The 14,303-nt window shown below is 40.1% G+C and overlaps 1 protein-coding gene across 2 annotated transcripts; it reads right to left on the bottom strand.

Moving 5' to 3' along the window:
• Nucleotides 1–371: 371 nt before the first annotated feature.
• patz1 (POZ/BTB and AT hook containing zinc finger 1) lies at nucleotides 372–13,509 on the bottom strand. 2 transcript variants are annotated; one of them, XM_055212183.2, is made up of 6 exons: nucleotides 11,961–13,509; nucleotides 11,818–11,881; nucleotides 10,841–11,012; nucleotides 8,277–8,438; nucleotides 3,726–3,935; nucleotides 372–3,073 (listed from the first exon to the last, which is right to left on the bottom strand). In XM_055212183.2, exons 1-6 carry the CDS (start codon nucleotides 13,109–13,111, stop codon nucleotides 2,616–2,618), a joined length of 2,217 nt encoding a protein of 738 aa, XP_055068158.1. In that variant the 5' UTR covers nucleotides 13,112–13,509; the 3' UTR covers nucleotides 372–2,615. The 2 variants fall into 2 exon arrangements, with proteins under 2 accessions (XP_055068158.1, XP_055068160.1); XM_055212185.2 differs by lacking the exons at nucleotides 3,726–3,935; nucleotides 8,277–8,438 and having other exon boundaries at nucleotides 11,961–13,501.
• Nucleotides 13,510–14,303: the final 794 nt, after the last annotated feature.

The raw sequence follows: 14,303 nt of genomic DNA, 5'->3' as shown, positions 1-14,303 counted from the left end.
AATGATAATTGGTCACCAAACCGCCATATAAATAGCCTAAAATAAAAAAAATATTTTAATGCTTCCATGCAACAGTAAAATCAGGAATGGAGTATTACTGGAGTTACAATAGGTGACAGTGCATTATCCTTTTTTAATCCATGCCAGATTTTCCAAATGCCACCAACACCAGTAGTCTATTTTAGCATGAAAACAGCTTAATAATAAATGTAAATGATTCCAAGCAGCATATCATCGTATTTTAGGACTGTCACAAAACAAATGCAACAAATATTACCATTCGATGGGAATATTACATAGGAAACCAAAAAAGCAGTAAAATGTAAATATAATAAACTGCCTCATCTCACACGCACACAAATAAAAGAAAATTCTCAAATACAATTTTATTGTATACCCATCTCTGTACCAAATAGACAGAGACACAAAAACAGTGTACAAAAACAAACATCAATAGAAAAGTATGCTTATATCCAAATGTCCAAAAATCGATGAACGTCGTGACACAAATTGCAGAGAAACAGCATTTTTGTCTAAAAACATAAAAGATATACCAAACAAACGTACACTTTTCTATGTGCATGTCTTTATACAAAAGTGTCAATGCAACTGGGTTTGTATATGGTAATTTTAAGGTAGGTCCTTTTAATGACTGTATTTCCAACCCATAGCTGTTCAACCACCAGTACTGGGAAGGCACTTTGCAACATACAGATACACACATACTTTAAAAAATTGTTTCCAGTGATGTAAAACCATAACCAACCTGACAAAAAAATACCATTGGGCACGAAATAAATTGGTTATAAATAAGGGTGTGAATATTCAGATCAGGTTACCATTAGGGGCAAACGATGATTGTTAATATATTCACATGATTTGAAATGAGCAATGATTAATTATACAGTTGGATTGAAGCAATATTGTGCCATGGAGTTTTCTAGAAGAATCTGCATACACTTTTGCATGCGGTGCTCAAACCAACACCATTAAAAAAAGTTTTTCAACTTAGTTACCTGGTTGCCTTAAAATTTAAACTTAAATATTAAATATTACTTGACTCAAAAGTTGTGTAAAATTGGTTATTAAGTTAAATGTAGTTAAAATATTAAGGCAAACAGGTAACGTTAGTTGAACCTACTTTTTTTTACAGTGAATCTGCTTTCCATGTTACTGCTGCACGTAACAACAGTACGCCTATATCATATACAAGTACATATATTGACATACAACATGTTTTGTATGCATTATGTACTTGCTTCCATCATCATGAGTGACCGCTTGCAACACTTGATCATTGTACAAACTGCCATATCAAATACATTAACGGTACACTAAGCTATTAACTTGAATAGGTAAAATAAAAGGTAACCAACACTTACACTGAATTTAGATTAATGGGAAACAGGCTTACACAAAACACACTTGCATAATATTAAAGAAACAACAAAAAATTGATTTATCAATGTATGAACATTAACCCTCTTAAAACAAAATTATATTCCTCCATAAAAAAAAAGATTCATTCACCAAGGCCAACGAAAAAATATATACACAAGGATCCCATTGACATAACAAACAAACATAATTGGCCATACATATACAAATTTGTTATATATATATTTATATGAATGTATATATGAATGACAAGACTTAAGCAGGAATGTATTGAACCTCTTAGAAAAACTCTTGATATATTAAAAAAGATTACAAAGCCCTCTGTTTATATTACATTCTGGAGATAAAGACATCGGAGAGATCGTAAACACACACACCTGTATACACACACACGTCATTGCTCTCATGTACACATTAAATCGCTCACACTACCCTCAAATCAGGTGCATGATTCAAGACGAAAATAGCATGTTGAATATTTAAACAAAACTCAATATATACCTTTTTGTAAAGGAAACTTGGACACCAGTATCAATAAGTTAATAAAATATATTCTTTGCTTCTTGCTATATCTTACAGTGAAACCTGAAATTGGTCCCTGTTGGACATTAATAAAACGACACACTTTTGTCAACCAAAACATCAAATAACACAAAAATAAGTGATCTAACAGCCATTATTTAGACTTAAGTTATGAAAAGGATTACACTCATTTTAATACTTGTCAAATTCAGACAGGATAAGTGAATAATTTTACCCCACCAAAAGAAATAAGACGTAAATGGCTGTTTTCTTAATTGCTCCACTTTGTCTTCTATTGGCTGGATGAACAGATAGTCCGACCCTAAACTCTCCTCCCCATTGGTTGAGACAGTCTTGCTTTGGATGGTCACAAATAAACAGAGCAATATTTTGATAGTTTACTCATAGTAGTCTCCAAATATTTAGGTGGGATTGCGGCAATCAGAAATTTGCTTGCACAATGTACATGTATTTGGGGTATCAACTGTAAAAGATTTGCCAAAAGTGTGTTTCGGGGTAGATTAGCTGCTTCATACCAACATGGAATCAAAACGGCATCCATGACGGTCAAAACATTAACATGTGTTAAAAATAACAAAAAAGTTGTAAAAGTATAAGACAACAGACTAATCTCGAAGTTATCGAATGTTTGGTTGTCCAGTAAGAGCAGGGTTATAAAAAACATCTTAAGGAAGTCATTTATCTTCTAAACCCATTCCACTGCCGCCCATCTCCGAGTCCACCAGCGAGGAAGCAAAGGCCGACTGGACGATCTGAAAGCCAAACGATTCAAGAAGTGACATGTTCTGTTGGGGAGAAAAGGGTGAGCCGAGGTTACCGAGACTGGATGCCGCCACTGCACGTTTCTTGTGCACCCGATGATGGTGCTTGTTGAGGTAAGACTTCGTACGGAAGGTCTGTCCACAGTCGGCGCAAGCAAACTTCTTTTCGGGGTCTGCGTTTTGTTTGGATCCTCCGGCCGTGGTCGGCGCGTCGTCGATTTGCCCGTTAAAGATGAACGACGTGACTTCCAGTTCTTCTCCCTCGGGTTTTTGCTCAGGCTTGAGATCGTTTCCGTTGGAGAGGTCGCCGAAAGCCGTGTCTGACCCATCAGAGTCCTGGTGGGGGCATTTCCCAGAATTCTCCTGCCCGTCTGAAATAAACACAAAGTGGGGAGGGGGTTGAGAGATCAGGGAGAAGGAAAAGGGGAGAGAAAGAAAGAGGAAGACAGACCTCAAATTAATTGGGATATGAAAAAACATATTTTTTACTCTTACGGCCATCTTTTGTAATGCAATAAATTCAGTACTTTCATTTAGTACAAACATTTTTCTAAGCTAACTAACTAGTTGACCTAGTAATCAATAACAGAGCATGGGAACCAAGGTTTATTGTGATTGGCTATCTTTACATTTACACATTTGGCAGACTGTCAGTATGTGTTTTCTGGGTTCAAACCCATGACTTTTTGAACCTAAGTTTAACCATTTTAGGGGGGAAAGTGAGATTTTGGTGAACAATTTATTAACCAAACACAGATTAAACTATAAAAAAGGTTGTCATTAGGACTGCAAACGGTTACAAAGTTGTTCATTAAAAACAAGGATAGAAAAAGACTTCATCTTCCTAATCTTCAAAAGTAAAAAATGAAAGAAAAATAAATAAAGCACCACTGATAACCAGACCAAAAAATTTGAAGTTGTTTCATAACCACCAAATACAATGGAAATATGAAACTAATCAGACGTTGCACCCATCATCCTTTGGCTCACCCCGTTCCCACCCTCCATACGGCCCGTACTGACCTGTAAGAGGCCCGTGGAGTGGAAAGCCTGGTGCTCCAGAAGAGCGGCACTCCCAGAAATAGGGAGTCGGGCCTGTTTTACCCAGGAGCAGCTCAGGCTGCAGGCTCAGGCCAGGAGGGACAGGCTGGGGCAGAACCGGCCCAGATAGCCCCCGAAAAGACCCGTCTGTCTCGGGAAACGAAACCAAGAGCCGGCGACTGGTGCAAAGGTCTACACCGCCAGTAACCGCCCCAGAAACGAAGAGGTGGAGAATAGAGAAGATAGAGAGGCCAGGGAGGACAATTCACAGTCAATACAATCAGAAGACCGTCAGCTTCACATCAGTTCAGAAACCACCAGAAACGTTAAAAACATCAATTTACTTTTCAAAAATGACAATGAAAATTCAACGTATGAATCTTTTTCTGTCATTACATGCCAAGCCAGCAGCTGATAATGAACGTAGTGATAATTCTGTACTGATGTAAAGTTAACAAAATGTCTTTCTGATGTATTTGCTGTATTTATTAAACAAAAACCCGATCTCACAATATGTCAGGTGTTATTTACAACAAATTGTCCATTTCCACCCTATTTGCCTGTATCCACAATGCATTTAAAGTCTGTGTAAAGTCTAAAATCAAATGTGTTCAAAAAAGGTGAATTAATAAAATGAGTTATCAAATCTTAAAGGTGCAGTGTGTAGAATTTAGCGACATCTAGCAGTGAGATTGTGAATTGCAACTAACGGCTCAGTCCACAGTTTACCGAAACACTTAGAGAAGCTACGGGAGCCATCACAGGACAAACATGTTGTTGTCTAAGACAAAATACAGTAGTGACAAAATGCGCTCTGTAGAGCAGTTTGTCCGTATAGGGCTACTGTAGAACCATGGCGGCACAAAATGGCGACTTCCATGTAAAGGGACCCACAGTGTATGTAGATAAAAACGTCTCATACTAAGATAATAAACACATAACAGTTCATTTTTTAAGGTCTTCTTACACCACTGATAATATAGATATGAATGTTAAAGTGCATTTCTGTCAAGAGATCCTTCTAAAAGTTACACACTGCACCTTTAAAAAACAGGCAGGATTCTCAGGTCTTAAACATTGGGGCGTGTCCTCTGTCAGCACTGAAACTACACCCACTCACAGGATAGCTGCCATCTCTGTCAACTTTCAAATGGCGCTACAACCTGAATGAATGCTCACGATTGTGTTATGGGCGGGGCCATGCTCCATGGCATCAGTGCATCATCGAGCCACCGTTTTAGCCCCACTCAAATAATGCTGAACACAGAAATGTGGAAAAACTGTTTAACGGTGTACCGCCACAATTCGGTACTACATACTACATTTCTAACATTTATAATGTGTTTAGAAACAATTCTCTGAAATTACTTTACACAGACTTTTAATGATTAGATAATGGATTTGATATGCAAAGTAGCCCATGTTAAAATTTTAGAATTGCCGGGTTTGCGTTTTTAAAGCTGCAATCTTAACTTTTACAGTTAAAAATAAACAAAAATCAGTTGTTAAATGTAAATACATAAAAAAAATAGTGTTAAAAAATGTCCTGGCAACAGAAAGGTTCAAACGATTTATAATTTGCTTGGTGCGTTAGATTTTGCGGGATATACAAAAAAAGAAAACGGTAAACAGAAAAAAAGAGGACCAGGCTACATCACGTGTCTGCTGCTCCAGATGGAGTGTTTGTAGCTTGTTTAACAGTTTCTTAGAACACGGATCCCCAACCTTTTATACACCGTGGACCGGTTTTAGCTTAAAAAATTTGGCGGACCAGGGGGGGTGTTGGGGGTCGCTAAGTTGCTGTTCAAAAAAAGTGCTGAAAATCCTCCGGCCTGGTACAAAAGTGGAAATGACTGATGTTATTTAAAGTCGTCTCTTAAAAGACAAAACACCCAAAGTATTGCGTAGCTATTACATGCATTTTTTCTAGACGTTCTACCGAAAGTTGCATTTATTCCACAAAAGCTGTTATGTTTTTGCTGCTGCTGAAACTATAGCTAGTGACTGTATAGTAGGGATGGACCGATAAATCGGCCAATGATGCTTGCTATGCTTCTCAAAACATGACGGTGAAATGCCGCTACATCCAATAGCCAGAGGGCGCTCTCGTGCAGAAACTCAATATGGGCCGCAGAAAAAGAACTACACACATCTTTAAATAGCTTAAGCTTATATTTATATTGCTTTTTCTTAAATCCTTTTCAGGTATTTTCATAATAATAAAGAATATGTATAATGATTATGTTTGACGAGCGTTGCTTTTTCAAATGCATGTTAAAAATGACTCAAACTAACAGTGATTTTATATAAATAAGGACTTGCTGATCAAAAGCCGTAATACATGAAATAGCTAAGCGATTCAGAATCTTTATCGGCAAGGTATTGTTAGTTTATATCGGCATTTATCGTCCCATCCCTACTATATAATGACTATAATGAGGCTATAAACTTGTCATCTAGATGGCAGAGTTTAATCTGTTAGGCTTTAAGCAATGATCTTCCAAGGAATATCATGTAAACAAGTCATTATGTCCTTACATCTAGGAATCATCTGTTGTTAAAACAATGAAGGTTCAAAATGTGGAGAGCTTCGAGTTGAAAAGCAAATGCGAAAGAGCTTGTGCAAAAACAAGAGTTCTGACACTTTTTTGAGATATATGACTTTAGGATCAGATTCATCCGTGCAGAGTAGCGAGGCACAGAAATCTACTCCACACAGGGGCGTCATGCACCAATTTTTTTTAAGGGGGCACAGTGTCAACAGCTAACAGAAATTTGTGCATACACAGACATCAAACGAAATATTATAGAGCTTTCAGTCTTCTCCATGGCACTTACATTTCTAACAATCTGAAAACCCCTGCTTTCATGCAAAAACCTCCAAAATAAAAGTGATGACTAACTTTAATATTAAATACTATTCAATCGGAATAATGACACATTTGCATCATATTTACATCTGAAACGGCATGTTTTATTTATTTAAGTCTTAATGGCTTGTTTAATTGTGTCATTAATGCATTTTGCACAACAACTGCATTATCTTATACAATTAATGTGATTTTAAATCCATAAAGTATATAAACAACGAAAATGACATAAGCTATTAGCCACGTGATTGATTTTAATGTTCAATAATGATTTAAAAAAAATATGTTTAGATAAAATTATTAGAGGAACGGATTTTTGCATTAAATTTTACCTCATATGTGAGCATGTGAGATTCCGCGCCCGCGTTAACTCTGGCGAACTTTGGCGTTGTGCCAAGAAGATGAATCTCTACTAATATAACGTTGAGACGGTCACATTTAAAACCATACATTTTCTACACAGAGGAGGTTAACTGCACATTACCGTACTGGGGTTTGGAAATGTTGTGAGCGTTTCTAACACGTTTTAATTCCTCCGATAGCCAAATGCAGCAGCAAGCTAGCACCAGCAGAGAGCTCGTGAGCGCGCCCAGACGCTGATGACGTCTGCGACTGCGCTGACTGCAGCACCAGCTGCCGCCAGAATAAAAGTAATGTAACATGATCAAAACACTATCAAAACGGCGAAAATCTCCGAAAAGTGACAAGGATGCAGCACAGAATGTATAATAGTGTGCATATTAAATAGATTAAAAATCAAATAACAGATTAATGGACGCTTATTTGATTTTGAGGTTGGATGCAAAATTGGCTCAAAAAAAAACAAGGGGGCACGTGCCCCCTTAGTTTGAATGGGCATGACGCCTCTGACTCCACAAATCGCTTTATCACCGCAATTTATTGTTTCAAAACAGAGATGGTGATAGAGAGGCAAAAGTTACGGATTGCAGCTTTAAAGAAACTTTAAACATGGTTAACATGGTTTCCCATCAAATTCATTAATAAGGATTCCCAACAACAAGCTGCTGGATTTTACAGCAATAACTGTTTGAAAAAGGTCCACTGAATCCACAGAACTAAATGAACATCATGTACATGTGCACGTATATGCGGACATGCATGAATGAAAGTTGTTCAGTTAATGCTTGTTAAGCCAGCTCTTAATGAAAATGATTGTAAGCAACAAACAAAATGGGACATGTGGCCATGCTAAACTGCTCAGCAATGTGACTAGCATTCAATAGCAGACAAAGCTGATGGATTAAGGCTGCAACTATTTAATTTACTAATGTTAATCTGAAATATCCCTAAATGGATCTTAGAAAATATGCATTTATGAAACCAACCTTGCAACTGACATAACTTAGCATTACTCCTGCAATACATATTATTCACGTATGTTATCGGTTCACCCTACTTATACTAGATAAATAAACTGGAATGAAATTAAATGAAACCTGGAAAAAAGGCCAAAGGGACCACTTTTCATTTCCAGCAAATAATATTGCAATAAAGCAAATATGACAGTAAAACAAGCGCAGCACTACAACCAGTGTTTGCGGGTGAGCGTTTATGCAAGCGGGTGCAGAATCTGATAAGCAGCAGTGAAAAATAAAGCAACTGAGCGAGCAACAGGTGACGCTGCGAGGAGAGGCTTGCTTGCCTTCCACTGCGCACGGGCGTCCTGAGTGGTAAGGGGCACCGTTGTGCATCTGTGGTCTGTTGATGCGCGGCTCAGGGAACTGATGAGGTGCAGACGAAGGGAGAACAGATGAGCTGTGGTGCGTTTTTACGTGCACCTTTAAGTAGGATGCGGTTGAAAAACCTGAGACCATCGAAAGAACAAGCAGGGAAAAGAAATAAAAAAACGAAAAACATACAGTATTAAAACAGAAGATTCTCCTACGTCCTTTAAGAGTGAAGGAAAGTGTGCAAAATGTTCCATAATACATTCCCGTTTTCACTACAGAAGCATCCTCAAAACCTGGGTATACTTTTTGCACGTACACGAGCATGCCGTGTCGTATAGTGTCAGATTAATATGCGTCTACTGTATGCATGGCGTCAGATTTCCTTTACGTACTTTGTATGCACAGGTCACGCATGCGTCCACAGGAGTATGTAGCATGTAGGCCAGGAAAGGTATTGCAATGCATCGAAGGCCTATGTACGTGTCAACATAAGTATACTTTGCAAGGCTGTACGTTCGAAGGAGCTGGAATGCTCGTGTACGGGTAAAAACTAAGTATACTTGGGTCTTATGCCCCAAGCCCTATAAGTAAAATAAAAGTGAAACTCAAACTTTTCCCCCCACTTTGGTCAACCAAATTGAAACCTCTCATAATTTATTTGAATATAGTAAAATTTACAAGTTTAAAAATGTAACTAACTAAAAGCATCCTTAAAACTAACTGACAAACTACAAGCCTGAAAAATCCAATTTTCATCAAGATGGCCTTTTTAAACTTAAACCCCATTCACACAGCAGTTTGATCCCAGAAAATTTCTGTAAAATTGGCAGAAAGCCTTTTGGGTGAACACAAACACGTCCCGTAATGCCGAGTTCAGACTGCATGATTTTCAAACTAGTCGGGTCACCGATGTTTTCACACTGCATGACTATCTGGGGTTGAGTTCAGTCGCTGCTGTTTCAGACTGCATGATGGATTGGCGACAGGGGGTTTCACACTGCATGACTTTACCATAGAAAGAATCGCTGACAACCTTTTCCCGGTCCGCAAACTACGTCTCACAACTAAATGCATGCGAGACGTGACGCGAAGGAAACAACGCGAGGTCATGCGTGCAAGACCGGAGTTCTCACGTGAGACTTGGATTATTATTAAAAATGGAAGCTCGCAAAAAGCTTACCATACAAATCGAATGTGTGCTCATTTGCAGCAGAAAGAAGAAATAAAGATTATGAAGGAGGAATGGTTGGAGAGACTCCTCCCCCGAACTTCCAGCAGCCCTGTATGTTTCTCTCTCATTGGCTGTAGGCCATCGCCGATGTTATTTTCAGTCAAAACACATTTCACATGGCATGATTTTGAATCGCTGAAAGGTCCAGATTTTTAGCATGGCAGATATCTCACAGGTGTTGGCGACTCATCTGCGATTCTCTCAGATCACGTCTTTGACAATCTGTGTGATTGTCACTCGCGTGCACAAGCATCGATTTGCCTGTGATTTCAGGCATTTATCTGCGATTTCTCAAAACCTGTCTGCGAGTCAAAATCAGGGCTAAAATCATGCAGTCTGAACTCGACATAAGTGTTCTGGCATCGCTCCCATAAAGGGGATGTAAATTGCTGTAACATTCACAGAAAGCTTTGTGTGGGAACAAAAGACTGAAACAATGCCATAATGGGCGTGCCGTAGTATGGACGCGGGTTTTTTTAATGGCAACGAGAACTTATTATCGGTTCAGCTCTTTGTCAAGAGTGCAGATTAAAGCAACACTATGTAGGTTTTTTACCTTTTAATAATGTCTCTAAAATTACTTCAGTGATAGAACAACTTTTAACTGGACAAATTGTACTGTTGCTGCAACATGAGCAACCTCCTAGCTGCTACAAGCACACTCTGAAAGTGGTGGTGGAGGGTAGGAAACAGCCCCGCCCCTCCCCCTGCCTGCAGAAGAGCGTCTGATACCAGGCACTGTTGCGCTTTTCAACCACATGGGGGAGTTGTAAGTCATTTTTACATGGAAACTACATAGTGTTGCTTTAACATTCACAACGAAAAATATCTGAAAACTGGACGGAAGCAAAGATCAGAGCTTGTCACTATCTTTACTGAAGCGGAGATCAATTACCAGCATAACAGAACAGTGCATCACACCCTGCTTTATAATCTTATCATAAACAAATATGCATGGTTTATCGAAAGCGAAATCACAGATAATTAGCAAACTTCAGAAACTGCGAGAAAAACCTTGCAGGACTTTATACGTCACGTGTCTTTACGGCATGTGTGTGAATGCACGCAGATTCCAGAAAATCAATGGCAGTCTGAATGAACCAAAATCAAACAATCCCAGACAAATCCCAAACGCATTTTCCGTAATCTCTGTGTGAAAAGGGTTTCACTTACTACAGTGTCAGTCCTAATAATGACATGATTCATTAGCTGACAATCCCTTTAACCCATACACACAATGCTGATGTTGTGGTAGGTTCTGCATGAAAGTGCATGCAACTATTTTTACATATATTTGACCAGTACCTTTGTTGCATATTCCACAGTAGTTATGAGGTCCTTCACTGTGTTTTTTCAAGTGGTCAGTCATGTAGGCAGCCCGGAGGAATTTCCCACACACTTGACATGGTATCTTATCTTCGTGACACGCCAGATGTGATCTCAGTCGATCTCGCGTCGCGAAGGATGCGTTGCAAATCTGAGAATTGTCAAGAAATTATAAACAAAGACTACAAGAGAACATTAAATGCTATTTTTGTTGCTTCTGAAGTTTTACAGATATGCGCTGCGTCCGAAAAACTCAAGGCAGTGACTCGTTGCCTCGCTGCCTCATGAGGAAATGACTTCGGAGGCATGAAGGCAGCTCAGAGAAAGACTTTCGGACACACTTCAAAGGCAGCGTGTTTGAAATTTAAACAGAGAGCGCCTTTGTGACAACTAATCACATATTTGAAAACTACAATAATAATTTCTCGCTAGAAATGCAATTAAAAGGTGTAAAAATTTAAAATCTACCTTTATTAACACTAAATTGGTGGTCCAGTCGAAGTAAACCAAACATTGAATTCGGACATGCCTTCTTGCCTTGGAAAGCTGCCTCAGAAGGCAGCAATTTAGAGTTTTCGGACGCAGCCATGATCACAATGTTCTGTTGTTGTATGGTTAACCCTTACAAAAACTAACCATGGGTTAATTGTGGTAAACGTGTAGTAACCATTTTTTGATATATTGATTACTATCAGCAAAACTATGGTTTTACTACACCAACCATGGTTATTTTGTGGTTACCATGGTTTTACCTCAGCAACCATGTTTTTTTGGTTTTAACTGTAGTTACCATTGTTAATTTTCGTAAGGGAAGACCTGCATAAAGATTTGTTTCAAAAACATCTCAATGAATGACATGAGGTGATATAAATTACTATTTATAAAATATTTCATGAATAATGTAACAAGTTCATAAACTTTGTGTGTGACCAGATGTGAAGTTCAATATTTCTCACCTGACACTTATGCGGTCTCTCTGTGGTATGCACCTGTTTAATATGTCCATTCAGATGATCTGGCCTACAAAAAGGCAAAGCCATTTATTAAGAACGAACACACATAAACTTTGTATATCAGTACATAAAACAGTCCTGCATACCTTGAGAAACCTTTACCGCAGCTTTGACAGACATATGGTTTACCCACAGACCCGTCGTGGGATCGTACATGGTACGACATCCTGTCCTTCCGTTTGAACCGCAGCCCGCACACTGGACACGCGTAGGGTTTCTCGCCCGAATGTGACAGCTTGTGTCGGTTCAGGTGGTACACGTCCCGGAAAACCTTTCCGCATAGGTCGCACGCAACGTGCCGTCTCGTCCTCTCGCGCTTGCGGTTATCGGTTGGCAGTCCATTCTCCTGACACCGTGCCTGGGAGTGCGGAATCATTGTTGGACCGTCCACGGCGACGAGATTCACGCCACCGGAAAACGCCCCATGTTGCGTCTCGTGGCTTCGTAACTGGACGTCATCGGGAAAGATCTTGCCACAAACCCCACCATCATTATTATGAGCGGTGCTGTTGTACGTAATGGGCTCCGACGCGGGCTCTTTTTTGGGTCTCCCTCTGCCTCGTTTCGATCCCGGGGATACCTCGGTGTTCAGGTGGTTTCCGGGAAACTCCAACGGGGAAACGGGTAAGCGATCAACTGTCTGCGCTCCAACGGACTGCGAGCCGTTACTAGACTGGGTCGGATCGGCACCGTCGCTGTCATTATTGTTGGTAAACACTGCGCCGTTGGACACGCTCCCGTCCACGGGGAATGACAGCTGCTCCGCGGCCCCGGCGCTCCTGAACAGGCTATGCTCGCCTCCGCGAGGAGGCGGCACGAGGATCTGCACGTTGGACTGTTTGATGACCTCTTGACAGATCTCGATGACGGATCGCATGAGCAGAAACTTAGCCGCCGTCATGAGCTCCGGGAAGCACTCCAGGCGCACCACAATCTTGGATGTGTACGCAAAGTCCAAGATGTCTCGGAAAACTTTGGGGCTAATCGTGTGCATCTCCAGCTCCTTGCCTTCGCCTTCGTCCCCCACCCGACAACTAAACACCGACTCGAAATATTCGCTGCACGCCGCCAACACCGCCTTGTGGGCCGGGAAGCTGTCCTCTCCGACGCGCAAGATAACATCGCAGAACCTGCCACCATCTTTTCTCTGCGCGTTGAGGTTGTGTAGCATCTCGGCGCTGTGTTTGCTCACCTGGTACGTGTAGGAGGAACTCCACGGCTGATCGATCCTCTCCATGCCGTCTTCATTCAACAACCGAGCCTAATGCATGCGACGGAAAAGGCGGACGAGGGCAAACGTACAGCGAACGGGAGACAATAAACACAAGCGCTCAGCGACGACCACCGTTCCTCGCCTTTTTAGCATCGAACATGTTAGCAGGGGAAAAATGGCAGCCCCCCAGCTTCCTGTGAACTTTGACCTTTGGTTGGTGGGAGGGGGGTTTTGTATGTATTTTTAATATTCCGTTTTATTACCGCCTAATCGAGAAATTCAAGTCGATCGTTGTCATTTAATAAAAAAGATTAAATAATATTATTATTTGCGTTGTGTTTAGGTTTAGCGCTTCTCTTCCTGGTTGTCGAGTCGACCCCCCTTCGGCGCGTGATACATTTCACATCCTTGTTTTCCACGGAGCCCCCTCCCCCAAATGTACGACATGACAGCAGACTCCCTTTTTTGACACTGTAACCACTTTAAAATATAATTTATGTAAGAACAATTCAGACAGACGGGGAAATATCTTTGATATCAACCTATATCTTTGCTTTTGTACAGACATTAGCACGCTCTGTCGGTCATGCGTACATTAGAAAGGTGGACACTCGTCTGAACTGTATAGGTAGACATAAAGACACAATAGACTACTAAAACAGTGGTTCAAACTGGGGGCCCTAGTTTAATATCATTTTATAAAATACATTAATTTATCATAAATTCTGTGTATTTAAACCTCAGAAAAATAAGGCTACTAACCAACAGCACTAAATAATTTAATAGGTTTTAAAAATTAATTAAAAATGTATGTTTTGTAATGTTTTATGTCATACATTTTCTTTGGGCAGCCACAAAAGGATGCACCATACAGAAGGGAGCCACACACCAAAAAAGTTTGAGAACCACTGTACTAGAGGGAACTGGGTAGTTGGCTTGGCGGCTCTGGTCTATTTTGGTTTCAGTGCCATGCATTTCAAAATTTTTGTATGATAAATGTACAGTGGGGGAAATAAGTATTTGGGCGCCCTGCTGTTTTGCAGGTTCTCCCACTTGGAAGTCACGGAGGGGTCTGAAATTGTCATCTTAGGTGCATGTCCACTGAGAGAGACATAATCTAAAAAAAATATCCAGAAATTACAATGTAAGATTTTTGTAACTATTTATTTGTATGATACAGCTGCAAATAAGTATTTGAACACCTGAGAAAGTCAAA

The sequence above is a fragment of the Misgurnus anguillicaudatus genome, chromosome 8, assembly GCF_027580225.2.
Source record: "Misgurnus anguillicaudatus chromosome 8, ASM2758022v2, whole genome shotgun sequence".
NCBI classification, from domain to species: domain Eukaryota; kingdom Metazoa; phylum Chordata; class Actinopteri; order Cypriniformes; family Cobitidae; genus Misgurnus; species Misgurnus anguillicaudatus.
The sequence above is the reverse complement of the archived record's forward strand: the minus strand, read 5'-3'. Positions and strand labels throughout refer to the sequence as shown.